The 21,707-nt window shown below is 33.1% G+C and overlaps 2 protein-coding genes across 2 annotated transcripts; one reads left to right on the top strand and one right to left on the bottom strand.

Annotated features, from left to right (window-relative positions):
* Positions 1-510: 510 nt before the first annotated feature.
* LOC129899757 (RING-H2 finger protein ATL38-like) lies at positions 511-8,633 on the top strand. The gene is made up of 3 exons (XM_055974783.1): positions 511-1,416; positions 2,083-2,180; positions 7,870-8,633. The coding sequence occupies exons 1-3, from the start codon at positions 1,258-1,260 to the stop codon at positions 8,297-8,299; spliced, it is 687 nt and encodes a 228-aa protein (XP_055830758.1). The 5' UTR covers positions 511-1,257; the 3' UTR covers positions 8,300-8,633.
* A 3,582-nt stretch (positions 8,634-12,215) lies between these two features.
* LOC129899749 (cytochrome P450 77A1) lies at positions 12,216-14,047 on the bottom strand. Its single transcript, XM_055974776.1, has 2 exons — positions 13,141-14,047; positions 12,216-13,019 (listed from the first exon to the last, which is right to left on the bottom strand). Exons 1-2 carry the CDS (start codon positions 13,994-13,996, stop codon positions 12,364-12,366), a joined length of 1,512 nt encoding a protein of 503 aa, XP_055830751.1. The 5' UTR covers positions 13,997-14,047; the 3' UTR covers positions 12,216-12,363.
* Positions 14,048-21,707: the final 7,660 nt, after the last annotated feature.

Below are 21,707 nucleotides of genomic sequence, written 5' to 3'. Positions count from 1 at the left end.
AGATCTTTTGAAAACAACATCTCGACCTTCAATAGGTAGTGATAAAGTTTGTGTACACTCTACCCTTCGCAGACCCACTTAGTGAGGTTTCACTAAGTATGTTGTTATTGTTATTGTAACATCTATACACGATTCAAAGAATAATTACAAAATTCCGGTAAACTCGTAGGTGATGTTCTGATATGATGATAATACTGTTCATCATATAATTAAGAGTTAATGGTCAAAAACACATTTTAAGTAATTCATTTTTCGAGTTTCATATCTAAACTATCACTAACTATTTATCAAAATACCCCTCAAATATCAATTGCTCTTTTTTCCCGCATAAAACATCACCATCTTTCAAATAAGAAAATAAAATAATTAATAATTGAGATTGATTTTGATAAATAATTAATAACAGTTCACTCTAAGTCAAGAGATGGGACCCTAATTGAAAATATTTGTACTAAAAAAAACATCCAATTACTTAGTTTTACTCCACTACACTAATCAGGAAAAAAAATTACTTCACTACTGAGATCTCTCTCCCTAATTTCCTCATAATATAGTTTCCTCTGTCTCTTAATTATCTCTGTTTTCTCTCTCTACATGACGATATCAAGAAAACATGCTAACCTTCTTCTTGATTAAAATGATAAGTTTTCAAGATTTGAATATCCAGTACATATATATATATATATATATACATGCTGAAATATAGGAGACAAAGATGTCTCTAGAGAGATAAAGATTGTATTTTTATGAGCTGTGAAGAAAATCCAGAAAAGGGATATTGGAAATTGAAAGTGAAGATTAGGTTCTTGTCTGCATTTCTTAAGTAAATTGCCTCAAGTGTTAGAAAGATTAGATATTTGAGAGAAAAATGAATAAAGTACTATAAGGGGTTTCTTTATATAGTTCCTGAAAGTGAAAAAAATAGAGTGGAGAAGGAGGATGACTCTAGTGATGTTATTAGGGATTGGTTTTAGGTTTTCTTGTGATTATATGAGTTGGGTATAGTGTAGAATTTGGGTATACTGGATTTATATAGCCGACTCTAACTTGTTTGGGACTGAGGCACAGTACTTCTTGTTGTTTGGGTGTAGTGGGAATTCATGACTGAGGCCTAGTTGTTGTTGTTTGGGTGTAGTGTAGAATTTGTTTTGTCTTTGGAATGAGGAGCAAAATTTGAACTTTTTTGGGAAATTCAAATCTTGGGCTGTTGGAGTGGACAGTAAAGTTGCTATTTTGGGAAAAAAACAAGTTGGTGAAATGATATCTTCAGGGACAAATTTGGTTATGACTGTGATTGGATTTGCTGTTAGTACCATGTTCATAGTATTTGTGTGCACAAGGCTAATTTGTGCAAGAATTCAATTGAACGCAAGACGGCGCTCTTTTGCATATGCTTCTAGATCTGATCTCAGCATTGTAAGCACTTGTTTCATTACTGGCTTAGTAGTATGGTGTTTTCTTTTCTTTATATACAGTTTCAGCATCTTGTTGCTTTTTTTGTACGGTGTTTTCTTGTTGGGATTTTCTATATCTAACTTGGCTAGTTGAAAAAATGAGTATTTGGAAGTTAAAATTGTGTTTGGATAGAATTTCACTCAGAAAAAAGTTGAAGTTTTGTCAGTGAAATATTTCTTAAATCGGTTTTCCAATTTGCAAATAATATGTATGTACAAACACCTACTTAATCTGATCACGACTGCGGTTTTGATTGGTTGAGTAGTCTGGCCGGCACACAGTACATAGTCAATCCTGTAGGCCTGAGGTCTTTGATGTGTAGTTTGTGAAAAGAAGTTTTGTGGACGTTTCAGATGCTTTTTTATGGCTTGTCATATTCTTCATGTGGAGGCTTTTCAAACAAACATCAATTTGTCTTATGATGCTTGTAGGTCTTATCACATCCTTTTCCTCACAACCTAGCTATATTTAGTTGAACTTGATCAGTAACCTTTACTAAAATATCCCCTTTTAGTCACTATTTTGCTTGGCTTCTTCTTTATTAATCAAAGCAGAACGATTTTTTCCCAATGAATCACTAACTTGGTTTTTGGTTAAATAATAGTAGTGTATGTTTACCTTGTACAGTTGGAGCGTGGTTTACATGGTCTCGAGCCTCTTGCTGTTGCCGACTTCCCGACGAAGAAGTATGGGGATGTGTTTTTTACCTCTGTAGAAGATGCTCAGTAAGTTGATTTTTGCTTCAAGTTCTACATATTATACAAGCTTTAGATAAATAGAATTTCTTTCTAGTTGGTGAATCTTGACTTCTTCATAAGATGGACTATTTTTGTCTTGATTGCAGAAAGCAAATCTATTTGTTGTTGAAAACAGGAATGAAAATTTGTTGGATGACATGTAAAATTAAAAAGTAAAAAAATGAAGAAGCTGAAGTAGCATTATGAATATGTGTTCAGATTGTTGTACTTTTTCGACTTTTATACATCTGTATTTAATATGATGTCAGAATGATGTGTATTTGGGAACCTGGTGAATACATCTAAAGAATGACATCACGAAGTCAGTAATTGCCTTCAATTTGTGGAGGGATAAGTTATAACTTTGCGTGCTTGGACAAGAATGTTGACAGCTATGTGTATTTTGCGTTAATTGGAGCTACACTTTAAACATATAGCTACTTACATTAATTCAGCCTTGACAACTTTGTCAAAGATGTCCGAAGATCTAGTGTTGTGGCATACCTGGGGCTATTGAACTCTAGGTGTGTAGTTCGACCGCAAGTGAAGTCTGTCTGTGGTGTTACCCCACATCCCACATCCTCCCCCGCGGCTCTTCTCGTTCCTCATAACCCCCTCTTAATTGTAGAAGAGAAAATATACTAATAAATGAATAGAAAATCAAGTTAAACATGAGTCGCTACTTGTAGCACATATATGGAGACAGATGCTGATTGGTATGTTGGAGATGGAGCCCAACATAGATGATTCCATGTAATTGCAAGACAGTTTTAGCTTGCCCTTAATTTAAGCTTTTATGGTTTTTTTTCTTAAGTTCTTACTTAGTTTAACAACCGAGTGTAAGTGTTTATTCCATTTGCTCTGCAAAGTGAATTTTTGTTGGAGAAACTAGATCATATTAAGTTCCAAATTTGAGTTATTTGAATCATTTGGGATAAGGCGGTCAGGAAAGCCAGAACAAGAGAAGAAGGCATTCTCATTTTGTTGATAGGGTAATATTTTAAGAAGAGGGCATTCTTGGTTGAGAGAATTGTTATTCACTCAAGACCAGATATAGGAGAACCAACAGCCAACATTCGGTTACATTCGCTCGGCCCTTTGCTTTGCTTGTGCTGTCATCCTCTAGATATAGGAGAACCAACAGCCAACATTAAGCCTACAAGGCATCAAAATATGACTGAATTATGATAGATACTGAAGTTAAAAAGGGAGAGCATATGATCACGTAGAGATCTCCGGCCTATTGAAAGTTATAAGTATGCATTGGACCGGACTGATCCTCAGAGTAAAATTCTCATAAATTTTAACTTGTTTTGAGTGATGATTGATACTTTCTTCATGGAGAAATACTTGAAATTTAGCTCCCGTTCGACATCTGTAAAGTCCTTTACTTGTTTGTATCTCTCTTTAAAAGTAACCATTTACTCAGATGAGAGCTTGCACCACTGAGGTTTACCATTATGCTGGAAAAATCTACCCTCTGAACTCAATCGTTCTCTGTATCTGATATTATGAGTAAATGAATGATTGCAGTAGCTCTACCCAATTGTGGGCATATGTTCTCTACCCAATTGTGGGCATATGCTTGTATTTCTCGAGAACCCTGGAGTAGATGATTGCATTTTACCTTATGTATAGATCTCAGATTTTCCTGTTTCTCTTTCATGTGGTGTTAAAATTCCTTGTTAACTGATATAGTGGTTCACCTTTATATAATCAATGAGTTACCTCTGAACTAAAGATAGAATATTTCCTTTCGCCCTCCATCTCTCAAAAACACTACTTATCTTGGATTATCACAGGCAGTAACCATAATATGTTTACAGTAATGAAAAAAAGCTCACTGCTTTGATGTCTTGATTAAAATGCAATCATTTTTTACTGTTAAAGCTTTGTTCATCTGAAATTTGTCCAGAAAAGCTTGTCAATAGGCAGCCCGCTCAGTTCAAGTGGCAAAGGTTGAGCTACTTGTGACTTTGGTCACAAATTCGAGCACTGTGCTATGCGAACTAAGACTAAAATTTAAGTGGAGAAGGGTAGAGGAGGGGGCTGTTAACTTAAAAGGTTGCTGTTAACTTTTTCCTCTCTGTTTCAGTGGATAGTAAGACTATTTTAGTATACTTTCAAGCTTCACTGTATGTATTGGGACACTATTTATCATCCGATGTACTAAAGATAATGTTCACCTTTTAATTAACTGCCAAAGTGTGTGTGATAGGTATTGAGTATGAAAATAGGAACTTCGATTAGACTTCTAGTCTATGATTAGTGTGACGACCCCCTCTCCGGGCCCACATATTCAGGTATTGTCTAAGCCAGGGTCAACCAGTTCATTCCTTCCTTCATCCTGCAGGGTTTCGTGGGAATCGAACCCGGAACCTCAGGCTCCTTTACATCCACTCTTAGGGGATTGCCTTTCACCAATTGAGCTGTCACGACCCGAATCCGTGTATGATGACACTCATCTCAACCTACCGAGACAAGTCAGCCTAATACCCAACGGAAAGTAAATGCGGAAGAAATGAAATGAATGGAACTTTAACTTAATGAAAAACACGTAAAATAAACTCAAAATTCCCAAGATTGGTTGTCACGTGTACAAGCCACTAATACAAAATAAGAAAGTACGAAAGGAAATACAGTCACAATGTCTTTGTCTCTAGAATAGGACTAAAACATAATAAAAAGAGTAAGAGGTGTCCGCTAGATGGATGTAACAGCTACCTCAACACTCAAATGATAGCCTCGGATGTGGTAGGAAACGCTAGGAGATCAAGCAGGTCCGGACTCACAACCTACACAAGTATAGAAGCAAGGGGTGAGTACCAAACAGCACGGTACTCAGCAAGTGGACAACTAAAGCTAAGCAAAGCTCAATAGATTACAAGTACTCCTATCATCCCAACCGAACCTCCTTAACTACAACCTGCATAAAACCAACCCAACTCTACACTTTGCATAATAATAATAATACAGTCCACGAATACTCATCAATAGTCTCATCAAGTGAATCATATCAAGTCAAACTCAGCATATACAGAGCAATAAAGGGTATACACGAATTCACAAATATCAAAAAGGTGCAATGCAATGGAATGATGCATGTTTGTCCTATCGGTACACATCCGTTGAATCACAGTTTGGAACCCATGGGGGACATTTCTGTCCATGTAACCTGCCATGGAGCGTGTGGCTCATCCCTTCAATATACATATCCTGCTACGGAGCGTGTGGCCCGACCCCTTTGTTTCATAATACCTGCCATGGAGCATGTGGCTTGACCCCTTTTTATTTCATATCATTTTCAGTCTTAGCAAAGTTTATCAGAACCAATGCAATCAATTCATGTTCATATAATTCACGATAATAGCGTGATATCCACAATAATTTTCACATCTCATATCAATATAGTCATTTCACATGTCCAACAGTCCAAGATAAGTCAATAATCTCATCACATCGATCACACCAATACACATCATTAGGTTGTCATTTTATACCCCTCATCTCCATTTTAAAGGTTAAATACACAGTCAATAATCCGGTCCAATACCCATTACTCTCCAACGCACATAACAAGGAAAATACTAGCATCTACAAGCTTAAACAGAGGTTTAGAAGTTCACTTGCCTCAAATAATCAAGCAATCACTCCGGGACTTAAGTCTTCCTTTTTTGGTGGGCCTCCAAATCAATGTAATCTAGTCAAATAAATAATCACGATAAGATTTCAATATTCACAACACCCATATTACTATATGTCTAGCCTAGATCCAAAAACTCACCCAAATCTATATTCAAATTCTAAATATCAAGCATAGGGTTAAGTCTCTATCTCTCTAAATTACATAAATTTAATGATGTTCATACAATACAATACACCTAACATGTAATTATATATATACCAATATTATTAACACTCGAATTTTTATATACGGTAGCCAATAGAAGAAGAAATAAATCAAATCTATGGTCAAGTTACCAGACCAGCAACTTAAACTCGAGAACACAGTCGGTAACCATCCTTCCTATCTTTCTAATCATTACTCAATAATTGCTAATCCTTACCTATTCACTCGCTGCCATTAATTATCACTCATAGTTGGTCTAAAAGACCAAAACTAATCACACCTGCAATTGACCAAATCCCTATTCACATAGTACTATAATACTAATATGTATTCTCTTGTCCTTTTTCCTTCACCACTCAACAATATGATAATAATAATATTGCCCAACATATATTCACGAACACCAAAACATAAGCGTGATTAAGGCTTTTACCTGATGAAATTCTTTTATCAATTTTTTGTTTTACCGACGCCAATTCACTACTCTTGTATCACAGTTTCCGCCGCAGGTGATGTGTGCGTGGTAGAGATATTACCCACTAACTTGTGCTAATACATGGGTTGAATGGTACAGAATCTTAATTAAATTAACCATTTAGCCCACCAATTAAATTAATTATTTAAAAACACCCCTCAACTAATTAACCGTAGTTACCAAAAGGTCCAAAATTTCCAATTTAAATATATGGAAGTGTTCTTTTATGAAAGAAGAGGGAATCGTTCTCGAAATGACCTAACGGGTCATTACAATTAGCCTAATAGAATTTTCTAACTTCTAGCAACATAGGAAACCAAGAATTGTTCGGGCATTTCATCTTTTCCATCTGACCTGGACTTTATACATCTCTGTTGGTCAATATAAAAAGTACTCTTATCTCTTTCAAGTATCAGGTTTTGAAGAATATAAAACAGGTTAGCGTTGGGTCAAAAACATCTTATACAAGGCGTGTGGTAGATCTCTGTGTAATATCATTGCATCATATAGATGCTTCAATCTCCTTGTTATGTTAATGCAATATATTTAGAGCACTTACTTGCCTTTATATCAGAGAATCTAACTGCTTGGAAGGAAAGAATTTACTGGAAACCATTGAGTGATGACTTTTGGACTAGAATGAACAAGGCATTCCATATTTGATTCTGTTTCCCATAACATATCAAAGAAAGTGAAGAGAGGAGATTTGATCAGAGATGTTTATAGGGATTAGGTTCAAATCTCTGTGTTCCGACTATGTCCATAGAAACTCTATTTGAGAGTCATGCAAGGCATAAGTGTTATTGTATTCTAGACTTCTAGTGGGCTTCGACGACCATATATGTCATATCAGGAGGTCTTGAAGGAAATACAAGATTAGAAATTTCATTTTGAATTGGGGTGCCAAAAAGTACCTTTTTAAATCATCATCATGCACATACAGGAGAAATGGCCTTTTTCTGGTGATAATTGTTGGGAAAAGGCCATTTGTTTTAGCCACGTTTGTAAAGTAGTCCCGGTGTAGATTGATGGATTATGTTTGATATGCATGTGACCATAGTTGAATTTTTATCATTGTTAGAACGCTGAACAAACGTGGCTACACATACTCTGTACATCTGATGGAGTAGAATCTAAAGGGATGTCACCTATTTCTCATTAAAAAAATTGAGATTTTTTCTTATATTATTACTATTTTTTATGGTGTGCCTATCTTATATGATGTAGTTTTGAAACTCTTGTAACTTGTGGCGTATTGCAGGTGTCTACTATACATAGCTTGTCCCTGCAGTGCTTTAGATAAAAGCATACCCAATTACCTTGTTATAACTTCTCCAACTTTATTGTCATAGGTGCATTGTTTGCCTTGCCGAGTATCAGGAGCAGGATGCGTTACGTATTTTGCCAATATGTGGACATTCTTTCCATGCAACATGTATTGACATATGGTTTCAGCAGCACTTCACATGCCCAGTTTGTCGAATTTCTCTACGTGAAACACCTGAAAAAAAGAGATTTATGCAACCGTTGTTTAGTTCAGCTATCCGATCTCACTTTGAGTTGGACTCCCTGAATGTTGGTTCAAATCTCTGCCTATCAGCTGAGCAGAGGCATTCTCCAAGATTACATGACAGCCTGAGAACGGACTCCACCACAGACGCTCAATGCCCACCCGAGGGTGGTATGATGGTAGTCAGAGGAAACGATATCATATTAAACGAGGACAGTCAGAACACGAAAAACTCAGAAAACAAGCAAGTTGAGAGCCCATCAAATGCATAAGCATTTTAAGTCAAGCCCGCAGAGACTTGAAGATTTCACATTGTAGGTATTGTGTTCATTCCGTTGCTCGGATTTTGATTTGGTAGATAACTTACTGCTCATAGCCTTTTGTAACTATAGCAAGGCATTGTTTCTTTCATTTTTTTGAGTACCTCACACTTTGCTATACTTCAGTTTTCAACTTGAAGGTTGATGGTAGTTTTGTAGATCAATTTGTTCAGCTTCCTTGTACTTATAGATTCTTGTTTATTATGATGTTTTTGCAAGAAAACTGAACCAAGAGTATGATAAATAACACCCTTTAGTAGGGGTGGGCATAGTACCGTATTGAAAATTTCGGTTCGATAATTTTAGTTTTCGATTTTTAAAAATATGATATTATTATCGTACCAAATTAGTTTGGTATGATTAGGTATTTTTAAGTTTGGTTGTGGTATTTTATGGTAAGATAAATAGTGGGTGTGGGCATGGTACGGTATCGTAAAATTTTGATTTTGATAATTTCAGTGAGGTCTCAGGTTCAAACCTATGTGGAGACAAATAAACACTAGGTGATTCTTTTCATCTATCCTAGTCTTTGTGGATAGAGTTACCTGGTACCTGATGCTGGTGGGAGGTGGCAGGTATTCTGTGGAATAAGTCGAGCTGTGCGAAAGCTGGCCCGGACACCACGGACTCGACTTCAACTTACATGTAATAGAAAATTATGACTTTGGCTTTCTCAAAATCATCTCAATTGTATCATATTTACACTTTAAACATGTAGAAATATTCAAAAGAAAGTACAAGCATTTCCCCTTGTTGGCCAATCATTTCAATCAAGTTTAGGGTAATCAAAATATTTCAACGTCGAAACAATTAGTTTTGTACTAATGCTAATTTGTCAAGTAATATAATAATATATATGAAATTGTATTTGCAATAATATACTTCGATACTGTATTTGAAAATCACGGATCTTAAGATTTTCAAGTTTTAGACGTATGAAATTGAATTTAAATTATAGTTTTTCAAAGCTTCAAATCCAAAATTAAGCAACAACAGCAGAAGGTTCAATCTGATGTTTGCCAAAATTGACTAAACTTTAAATTGTTTTTTAGAAAATAATAGAGATGATATAGTTAATAGGAGTATTATTTTGTTTATCACTTTTTAATGGAGGTGTGAAGTCAAAAATGAACAAGTAAAAATGGAAAGAGGTAGTGCTAACAAGTTCTAAATTTGGACTTGAAAGTTTATGTGATTATGCAAGGAAAAACTCACCCTTTCAAAAATAGATTTTCACTTTTATTCGTCATTTTTAATATATCAAGAAAAGATATAAAAAAAATTCATATTTTACTCTTAACATTAATTACTTATTCTCCAAATTATTATCCAAAATATAATACTAAATATCAATTAGTGTAAATAATGTGATAAAGTATTTTTATTAATCATTATTTTCTTAATAAATATTGTGTCAAAGTACAAAAATGATAAAGTAAAAGTGAATGGAGGGAATAAAAGGATAATACTTTAAAGTCTGCCCACTTAATTGATGCAAAAATTAACACTGAAAATGATTGCTCTCTCATGTATCATGTTATTTGTCAATATTATTAAAAATATCCGTTCTAAAATATTTATTAATTTACAAATTAAATATTATTTTTATTCTATTCTTAAATTAATTATTTTTGAAAATAAACTATATAGTAATTGAAAAAAGTTAAGGATAAATTAGTAAAAAAATATTTTTTAATAATTTTTAAAAAAAATATATAAAAAGGAAATATGTCAATTAATATGGTACGAAAGAAGCAGTAATCCTCCACTTCGATTTATATTAAGTGATATTTTTAATTAAGCTAAAGTTACCTTAATAAATTAAAAGTAAAAACATCACTTTATATGAACATAAGGTACTCCCTCCGTTTTATATTAGATGGATACTTTGTATTTTATACGATAATTAAGAAATCATTAATAGATTGTTTAACGTTACTATTTTACCTTTTGCTCATATTAATTAGCCTCTTGAAAAAAAAAAGTTTTTGGATCTTCAAAATTTGTTTAAACTTTCAAAGCATATTAATTGTAGGGGTAAAATGAGAAAAAAATAATTAATTTTCTCTTAATTTAGTAAGTAAATAAGTAATATGAATAAATATTTTTAATAAGATGTCCATTTAATATGAGACGGAGAAAGTAGTAATTAATTTGGATGTCATTTTAAGTGACAGCTAACAACTTTTTGTTAGACGCCCAAGTTCCCAACTGAAAATGCTGTTATCAATAATGTTGATTTAAGATGACTTACTTGTTTTTCTATCCTTCACATGGTTCATTAATGACATTTCTTTTGTAGGATGGCATAAGAAAAATGATGTACTCCAATCGATTCATTTTACTTTGATTCAAGTATCAAAAATAAATATTTCATTTTATGTGCTTATATTAATATGTTTTTTTATATTATCATTAGTATTAAATAATTGTATAAACTGAGATTAGACAAGATGATAGACTTCATAATAACCTTAATTAGCAAGGACAATGAGTAATTAAAAGGGATGTATATTATAATACCTAGGCAAATTAAATCTCCCATCGGCTAAACATGAAGAGTTTAAGAGGTGAATTAATAAAGTTTATATAAGGGGTAAATTAATAAAACTATCTTTCTTATTTATGATTTCTTAAAAGTCTTTATATTTATGGTTTCTTAAAGGATGTGTAAATAGGAAAGTGAATAATTAATATGGGATGGCTTGAAGTCTGATTAAATTTGAATTCGTGCTGAAAAGTTTCAAAACATGGGGTAAAACCCTTTCCAACAAAAACGACTTCATATTAAGGAGACTAAAACTCGAGAGCTCTGATTAAGGATTTACAAACTCCACCACAATTCTTATCAATTACAGCCCTTGCCTAATATCGGAGAAGAAGTTTGTCTTGTTGTACAAATTATAGAGGTACCTACTGCCTAATATAGGAGGAGAACTTTGAGTTGTTGTCTATTGAAACTCTGCCAACTTAAATAGGCTAACAAGTGGCTAAGGCATTGTTTGCTTGTGTTCTGGGGCATACCATCTTTATTGGTTTTTATAAAGTTGCCAAACTCAAGGCTAGAAATCACTTGCTTGACATCTTGACATGCATGATTGGACTAATGAGCAAATTGGTTCTATACCCATAATACTATTTATATATATTTAATGCCCAACTGCAAAATGGAACATTAAAATGGCAATGGTCCCTCAACACTTACAATTTCTCTTGAAACATTATTACTCTTTGGTTTCAAGGATTTTTTTTTTTTTTGAAATTTATGATATAAAACATGTATGTTTGTATAGGTATAAATTATCTCATTAAAGGTAAAATAAGCATTTTAAAGTTAATTGTTACTAAATATAAAAATAGATCATTCTCTTTGAGACAGACTAAAAAGAAAAATGTGTCACATAAAATGAAACATAAGTAGTCAATTTTTTTGAGTAGCCACTTTTAGGACCGCTAGTTAGATATCAAATGTAAATATAAAACATAAATATATTTTTTAACCTGACTTTAGCTGACATTACGCTCTTGAACTTTGAATGTGGATAATTAGTAGACACTTAAACTTGTATACAGTTGAACAAGTAAACGCACGCGTCCTATGTAGCATAATACACGCAGAACACGAATTGTCACATAGGACGCCACCTCAGACACATCACACATGTGTTTACTTGTTCAACTTTACACAAGTTTAAGTATCTAATTGTCCGCACCAAAAAGTGGAGACTATATAAATTACAATGAGGCCAAATATAAAGACACATTTATGTATTATGTCTGCTTAAAATATAATCACAACTATTTTAAGGCTAAGTTCAACTATTGTGTGGTTTCACGTTTAGAGCATCAAAGAAGAAGAAAGTAGCAGTAGTATTAATGACAATAGATATAAACTTCACAAGATTATTATTCTATAAACATGAAAATGTGTAATATTGTTATTATATATTGAAAATGTTATACAGACCTTTTATTAAACAAATTTTGGACTTATAATCTTAATGAACATCAATTAATTATATTCTTGGCTTAACTTTAGCTCTTAATGGATTTTTCATTACCACAGTAAATTCCAATTTCTCACTAAAATCCACTTTACTATTTTCCGGGTAAGCAAACCATTCAAATTCTTGAACCATTCGCGCCAACATCAAATTTACATGTACCGTTGCCATTCCCAAGCCCGGACAAATCCTTCGTCCGACCCCGAACGGCATCATCTTCACTCCCTTCACCCCCGTTATGTCCGCGTCCTCCCGCCCCGATAAAAACCTATCCGGGTCAAACTTCTCTGGGTCGGACCAAATGTTCGGATCGTGTGAGATCCCGTGTACAAAAAACTCCACGTTAGCATCCATGGGTATGTCGTACCCGCCCAATTTAACCGGCTTCGTTACTGTATGGGTCAATGTAAAGTACGTTGGAGGGTGTTTACGTAAAAGCTCTTTTACAACAGCGTTTAAGTAAGGCATCTTCTCCATATCGTTCTCGTCAACCTTTTTATCACCCACTACAGTTTTGATCTCTTCGTACATTTTCTTTTGTATACTTGGATTTTCGATCAATCTGCCGATAGCCCACTCTAATGCCGTAGCCGTCGTGTCGGTCCCACCATTCAAAAACTCCGAGCATAGCGTTACAAGCTCTGGATTCGTCGGTCCTGACTTTCTACCTGTCAAAAAAAATAATTATTAAGTAAATATGTTAAAGAAATGAATTTTGAACTTATCAGTCTCTCTTAACGGTTCGTTTAAACTTTTAGATAAAATAGCAATACATTTAAAATACTATACCTTCAATTTTGACGTCGAATAAAGTGTCTAGGTAGGAAAAGGAGGCTGCAGTCTTGTTGGATCCAGGATTTTGTACAACGCTACGACGTTTCTCGATTAGAGGGACGAGAGTCTCGATTTGCCTCTTACGAACATCTTTTACTCTTTTACGTTGTTTGTAACCAACAAATAAGCTCAAAATCGGAAGAAAATCATCTATCCTTGGATCAAGCACAATCAATACATCCTTCATCATTTGATCAACTTTTTCAATCATTTCCTCATCATTCATTTCAACACCAAAACACATCGCTAGTAGAATATAAAACACGGCGAATCGCGCGTTTTTCAGCACCCAAACGACGTCGTTATTCTCCTTCGCATCCAAACGAATCCTTTCGATCAATTTCTCCATCGCGATTTCTCTACAATCGCGAAATTCCTTCAATCTACTCGGACTAAGCATGTTTTGCACCATATTCCTTCTCAATGACCGCCACACCGGGCCGTAAACCGCCGCATTGACGGTGAATTTGTTGCAGCTGAAGATAGTTCGGGTCGGGTTTTCTCTAGGACGGCTAGCGAAGATTTGCCCCTTTTCGATTAAAGCTTCATAAGCTAAATCAGCACTGGTAATCATAATCATAGTTCGAGAACCCATTTTTAGTGTGAAAATTGAACCGTATTTTGGTTTGAGATCTCTAATGTATTCGAAAAATTGCTTACCGGAGCCGGCGACTTGGAAGAGGTTTCCGACGACCGGCCAACCTGGTGGTCTGGGAGGAAGATTGAGGGTTTTGAATTTGGTTTTTCGTGTTAATCGTAAGATGAAAAGTGAGAGTAGAATGGCGAAAGCTGTGAAAATGAAATACTCCATTGTTGTTGGTTCAAATGATATGAATTGAGCGAGCAAAACAGAATGGATTTAAGAGTATAAGAATAGAATATAGCTTGAAATTATAGGTGGGAAATAATAAATGTTGTTAAAAGTAAAGAAATTAAGAGAAGAAAATGTGGGATGATTAGAGGCGGAATCAATATTTAATGTTCTACATTACTTCGCAGTGACGAGTTTGAAACATTAAAAATGTTCTAAATTACTTCATGACGACGAGTTCGAAACATTAAAAACTAGTTTTTACGTAGGTTCATACCATTTTTAGAAGAGATGAGTGTCAAAATCACACCTAAACTATTCTTCTTTTTTGAGTTTCATACATAAACTATTAGAAGCGTGAGTTTCATATCTAAACTATCACTTATTAGTTTCATATCCACCCCATCTAACCCTCCGCGGTTAATTTATATTTTTCTCTTTTTGTGTTAGATATGTACATATATTCTTAGAAAAATATTTTTTTCTACTTGCGTATCGAATATAATAGAAATAAAAAATTTATTGTAAGAAAAATCTTGCGGCAAGTATGAAATTGTCACGACCTAACCCTGTGACTAGTGTCCGAATTGGACCCTCATATACACACCTATTATCTATAGTCAATCAGCAATTAAACATGATATAAGATTTATATGGGTAGCACGTCGTCTCAAACTGTTACTTATATATATACCAAAATCACCTATTTCTTGGGGAGTCTTAATTTTTAAAAATAAGATAACATAATATGTAAGCCGACAAGGCTTCCATTCTGAATGTAAACGTCCAAAAACATAAGTCATACTAGTACACCGGACAACATCTATATACAACTCACTCATATGTCTACAGACCTCTAAGAGGATTAACAATAGCATATGACGGGACAGGGCCCCGTCGTACCCCTAAATACACAAATATATACATTATAAGGATTAGTACCCAAAGTTTGGGCTCCGAGACAATGGAGCACTTCAAACTCGTTGAGTAGAATCCTAAGCTGGCGGCTCTCCAAAATGAGTATCTGTACCTGCGGGCATGAAATGCAGCCCCCCGAAGAAAGGGGGTCAGTACGAACTATGTACGGAGTATATAAAGCATAAAATACCGTAAAGGAGATCACATCTGCAATAAAGATTCAGGAGCTAATCACTGTACCTGTGTCTTATGAAATAAATACATGCATATCATCATCATATATCATACCCGGCCCGTTAGGGAACTCGGTGTCACAATTATATCAATATATCGTTATATGTATATATATACCATACCCGGCCCTCTAGCAAGGGACTCGGTGAATAGAGTAGTGTACACTGATACCGTACCCGGCCCATTATGGGACTCGGTGCCATAATCATATCGTCATATCATCATAATATCATATTATCATATCACGTACCCGGCCCTCTAGTAAGGGACTCGGTGAATAATGTAGTGGAATCCATACATGATAACATACCCGGCCTATCGTAGGACTCGGTGAATAATACCATAACAATATGCATGAATAAGGTATCATTAGCAACCTTGTGAAATTTGATCATTATCGGAGACTTAATAGAATAAGCAAAACAGTCCATCATTTGAAAACCAAGACAATAGTCATTATGAATCACACCAATTATGGATTATACTAAAATATGAATTATACCACAACATGAGTTATACCAACTAGGATGGCTGGAATCATACACATGAGTCAAGACATAACAATATAAATTTTGAAAATCAAGAACGGTAGCCATCCGAGTATATCTACGAATAAGAGTTTCTTTGAAATTTAAGCATACGTCATTCGTTCGTTTCATATGGATCATGCCAAAAGAAGAAAATGTTAACTTTACATACCTTTAGCGTTTATACGTATATGTTGTCCAATATTGTCTCAACCTATATTAAAACGTTAAGCACTATGGTTAAGCTATGGACAAGAATAAAACGTAGTATATCGTTAGTAGGTTATTTCTAAAAAAAATTGGACAGCACCTCCCCTATACCGCTCACTTTTCCCACTTTCAAGCCAGCCATATAATCATCAATCAACATCAACAATCCAAAATATTGACACAAAATAAGATTTATTATTGACAATAAGCCTAGAATATTTCCACCCGACTCATGTTACCAAAGCAGTAAATTCGGAAAGTCAAGTACCTCACGTTGTATCTAAATTTTGAAAATGAAAACGGCAAAATTGGACTTTATGACCTTCCTGAAACATTTATATCTCTGTCTTAAGTTTCCAATGCAAAAGAAATCAACTCAAAAATCATTTTCTACAAAGAGATATCATCAAAATACGAACAGCTATACATGAAGGATTTTTCAATCCAGAATCTGGACAGAATTTGTCTTATGATTCATGCTCAGTTTTCGACCTAATAACAGCAGATATAGACTAAGACATAAACATAAGAGTTGTAGGTATGTGTATTAGCTTTCCAAAACATATTTAATATCTAAAATCGAAGGTCTACACAATGAGATATTCCAGAATTACTACCAGCTACACAATTCCAAAAACGGGTTTGAACATTCACAATCTTCATACACCTTTTTCCTCCAAATTCAAGAACAACAACTCATCAACAACATCAAAACAATATCAACCATTATTATACATCATCACTAAGATAATTCCATCTATTTAATCTACCTAAAACAACCCCTTAACCCATAACTCTCAACAAATCACCAAACTAGTTTATAATACTATTTTCTCCGTTCTAATCCGTTAAAACTCTAACTAAACTTGTTAACAATGAAAAGGAGACTTTAATATTACCTTAAATTTGCAGCACCACATAAAATCTTCTCCTTATTGGCTGATTTCTAGTTCAAATTGAAGCCAACGCGACGTACAACAATTTTCTCTTCATGAGCTTCGGATTTTGGGACTCGAATTTTGGTCGGATTTGGTTTTTCTCTCAAGAACTTCCCCTCTCTCTCTCTCTAGAAATTTTTCTGGATATTTTCTTAGTCTAAACTATGAAGGAAGACATAGAATTTAGATTAATTTCGTGGGTATTGGGCCTGACCTGAATTAGAATTGGGTTGGGCCGAATTCACTATTTAGTTTGGCCTGTCAGACTTAAAACGTCTATATCTTATTACTCTGATATCACATTTCGTCCCACGACCTATGGTTGGAAAGATATTTCAATTATCTACAACTTTCATGTTGAGAGTTTTCCCAAATTCTCAAATTATAAAGAGGTTATGGCCTCCCGAAGTCAGCTTACCCGAAACGTAACTTTAAGAAAAACATATTTGATGGCTTCTATTTTGATTTGGCTTAAGGGTCCTTCTTGAGATGTATTTTACTACACATAAATTATTCATATAACTTGGCATCTACAACAAATCATGTCCTTTTAAAATTCAAAATTAAAAGTCCTTGAATTTATAATCGTTAGCTTACGAATAATCCAAAATGCAAAAATACGGAATGTAACAGAAATACTTTTCTAAAATCATATGTATATATCTAACACGAAACGAGAAAAATATTGAAAGCGGAGCATTAGATGGGGAGGGGTAGAATTATCTAAATTATTATTTGAAGGGGGGATGAAATAAGAATTTAACTTTTATAACAGAAATTTAATAAATAAAAATAAAATTAAAAAAAATTGGACCGGGGTGGTGGTGGTTATGGTGAGAGAAAGAGGTGGAGTGAGGTAAGAAAAATATTTTAAATTTTATTTTATAATTTTTTTTGGGCATGAGATAGTAATACTTTAATCTTTAATTTTAAGTAATTTTAATAATTTATTTAATTTTTGTTAAGGTGGAATGTTTTGTCCATGTGGAGTGTAATGTGACAATTTTTTTAAAAATGAAAGAGAGAGTGTAGTACACACATCATGATGAGAGTGAAATTAAAGAGAGATGTGTGTTTTTCAAACTAATAAGTGATACTTTAGGTAAGAAACTCACAATTTCAATAGTTTAGGTATGAAACTCAAAAAAAGGGATAGTTCAGTTGTGTTTTTGACTCTTATCTCTTTTTAGAAAACAAATTTTCTATCTTTTTAAAAAATGGAGTAAAACTATGCATACACTCTAATTTTTACCTTTTCTGAATCATACTTTGTATAATTGCATTAAATTTATTGTTGTTATTGTTATTAGGTTCAGTTAAATCTGTAGTCGAGCTTTTATCTGCCTTAATGGGTGATAAAATGAAGAGCTTGATAAGATAATGTATGTACAACTATGCAATATGCATGCATTAAAGCAAATGCAAGGTAAAGTAAAGGAATATTTGTGAAGTTGTTATATTGAATTGGATCAACTAGAGTATATAATTAAATGTCTATTTACTGAAGTAGTACATCAAACACATGCAGACCTAAGTAAATAATCTTCAGCAAAAGGAGTTAAATATATATTCCCTTTGTCTCAATCTATGACTGTCAAATTAGTACATAAATTTTGATTAATATTTAAAAAGAATTTTATCATTGACATGAGAATTAAGACTTGCGTTGTTAAAAATGTCGAGGAAGTACTATATAAATGTAAAAAAATGTTTGTTCTTGTGATATTTTTGTACATGAACCCCTTTTGTCTCCTAACTCTGCCTCTTGACCTAAGATTACGAGCAAAGGTGGATTTGAGATCTCAATTTTATGAATTCATCCATTAAAGTTCTTAGCTTTAAATTTAACGTACTTATAAAGTTATAGCTTCATATCTATTATTTTTATGGACGTTTACGCATAATTTTATATTTCATATTATAAATATTGAATTCAAATGAATTCGTTATCAAAACTATGCAACCGCTCTTGACAAAAAAGTACCACTAAAATTCTAGCAAGTGGCAAGTATTTTTATTGTATATAAGTTTTACGTGAGATGAACTTAAATGAAGCGAAAAAGTTGCTAAGTTGGGATGGAGGATCCCAAGTTGCTATATCGTAGAAGTAGTACAGAGGTGTGAAAAAGACTAGTATGAAAAGGATGGACCATTTTAGAGAGGGATCAGTATCAATCCAACTATCCAACTACCTTACTCACTAGTCATTAAAATTTCAATTGGAAAAATAAATTAATTAAAAGGGGTATTTAATTGGACCATAAAAATTATGAATATTTGAAAAAAATTATGAATAACAATGTTAAAAAGTTGGAGTTGTTTATAAGTTTTTGTGATTAATTTGAAGTGGAAAAGGTGAAAATAATCTTTTTGGTATTTTTCAAATTCCTAAAAATTTTGAAAATCAACCTCAAGTTAAATTTTAAAATTTTATGATCAAACGTGATTTTTGGAGTTTAACTTTGAATTTTTTTTAAAAAAAATCATGATCAAATGCTCCCAATAGAAATATTACGAAAAAGCAAGATTGGAACCCCAAAAGCTTACAGGTTAACGTAAGCGATTAGGAACCATATGCAAACGATGGATAATCAGAATCAGATTTTAAGTGCAAAAATGATTTTTAAAATAAAGAAATTACGTTTATGGGATAAATGTGTTGCTAGACTTCTCAAAATACCTAATTAGCATTTAGCATTTAGCAATAGAATTGTTCTATATATAAACTCAAAGAAAAAAATTCACAAAATACCTAACTAGCATTAACATGCATGTTTAGCAAATATTGTACTCCTTTGACTTTTCTCTATAATGTATCTATCACTTTTCTTGATTTATCTAATACTGGTCTGTCATTTATTAATAATTTAGTGTAACCATTAATTAATATGATTGGAAAGTTCAAGTAAAATTTTCACCAATTAGATCAATGTTCCAATTAGATCAATGCTAACTTCAAACCGATATCATTGAATTTACCCATTTTTGGGAAAGATTATTTAATTTTCTTTTTCGCTTTTTTTCTTTCTGTACATTAGTGCTTCTAAATTTATCTCATCTTTTAAGAATTTGAATTTTACTTTATTGATTAATAACCTTATCATTAAATATTTTAAAAAATGTGCTTTAGAGCAATATTATATAGACATTTCAACCTCGAATTTTCAATTACGAAAAAAATTAGAGAGTCCATTAGTTTATGAATCATGACAAAAAAAAATTCATAAATCATGACAAAAAAATTCTCTCTCTAAATAGAAATAGAAATTGAATTATAGGAAAGAATAATTCAAAACAAAAATAGCTTGACAATAGTTTGTATTAAAAAGGGATGACTGATGCAAATAGCATACAAAAATAATTATAAATTATATTTTAGAAAGTGTATTTCAAAGATTCTTAAAAAAAAGACAAAATACTTGATAAATCAAAAGAGTTTATAAACTTAAATTATGAGTGACCAATTTATGAATTTTGACTAATCTTAACTTATAAATAATTTTGATATTTTATCAAACACGCAAATTCAAACACTCTCTTAGTCTCAATGAAAAAAGATATGACACATACTCCTTTCGTCTTAATTAATGTGTTTCCTTTTGTTTTTGATTGTCAGTTTAACTAATTTTAAAATTTAATTTAAATTAGATTAACTTAATATTTTAAACTTAAAATTTAGATATTTAAAAATAATATATATATTAAGTTACAATTCATCTCATATCTATATGATGAAAAATACAATATAATATTGATCAAAATTTATATAATTAGAATCTTCACAAACAAAATATGTCACATAAATTGGGGCTTAACAAAATAATATTCTTTATGTTTCAATTTGTTAGTTCTACTTTCTTTTTTAGTTCATTTCGATATATTTAAAATCATAAGATCTTCTTGAACCTAGATCTTAGGATCTCCAATCTTATAGGTAGAGTTACCGCCACAATGATTTGTCCTCGGCCATAGTCCCATTCCCTAAGATGGTCGTTCAACTCCCTCTCTAATTAGGCCACTTGTAAGTGGATCCGACACATTATCCTTTGACTTTACATAGTCAATTGTGATAATTCCACTAGAAATTAGTTTCCTAACGGTATTATGTCTTCTTCGTATATGACGAGACTTACCGTTATACATAACGCTCCCAGCTCTTCCTATTGCAGCTTGACTATCACAATGTATGCATATATGAGCCATTACTTTGGGCCAAAATGAAATATCTTCTAAGAAATTTCGGAGTCATTCTGCTTTTTCACCGTCCTTGTCTAAGGCTATAAACTCAGACTCCATTGTAGAGCGAGCTATACATGTTTGTTTGGATGATTTCCAAGATATCGCTCCTCCACCAATAAGGAAAACGTATCCACTTGTGGATTTAGTTTCAGTTGACCCAGTAATCCAATTTGCATCACTATATCCTTCAACAACTATTGGATACTTATTGTAATGCAAAGAAAAGTTTTGAGTGTGTTCTAAATACCCCAAAACTCATTTCATTACCATTCAATGATTTTGGTTGGGATTACTTGTGTATCGACTCAATTTACTTATACCACAAGCTATGTCCGACCGTGTCCAGTTCATGATGTACATCAAACTTTCAACACTCTTGCATAATCCAATTGAGCTTGACTTTTACCTTTATTCTTAATAAGATCAAGGTTTACATCAATTGGTGTTCTTATTTTGAAGTTTAAGTACTTGTATTTTTCAAGTACCTTTTGAATATAATGAGTTTGAGATAATGCTAGACCTTGAGGAGTTTTATGAATTTTAATTTTCAATATCAAATCGGCAACTCCTAAATCTTTCATATCAAATTTACTAGAAAGCATACGTTTAGTAGCATTTATGTTTGCAATGTCGTTACTCATTATT

Source organism: Solanum dulcamara, chromosome 1 (assembly GCF_947179165.1).
Source record: "Solanum dulcamara chromosome 1, daSolDulc1.2, whole genome shotgun sequence".
Classification (NCBI taxonomy): domain Eukaryota; kingdom Viridiplantae; phylum Streptophyta; class Magnoliopsida; order Solanales; family Solanaceae; genus Solanum; species Solanum dulcamara.
The sequence above is the reverse complement of the archived record's forward strand: the minus strand, read 5'-3'. Positions and strand labels throughout refer to the sequence as shown.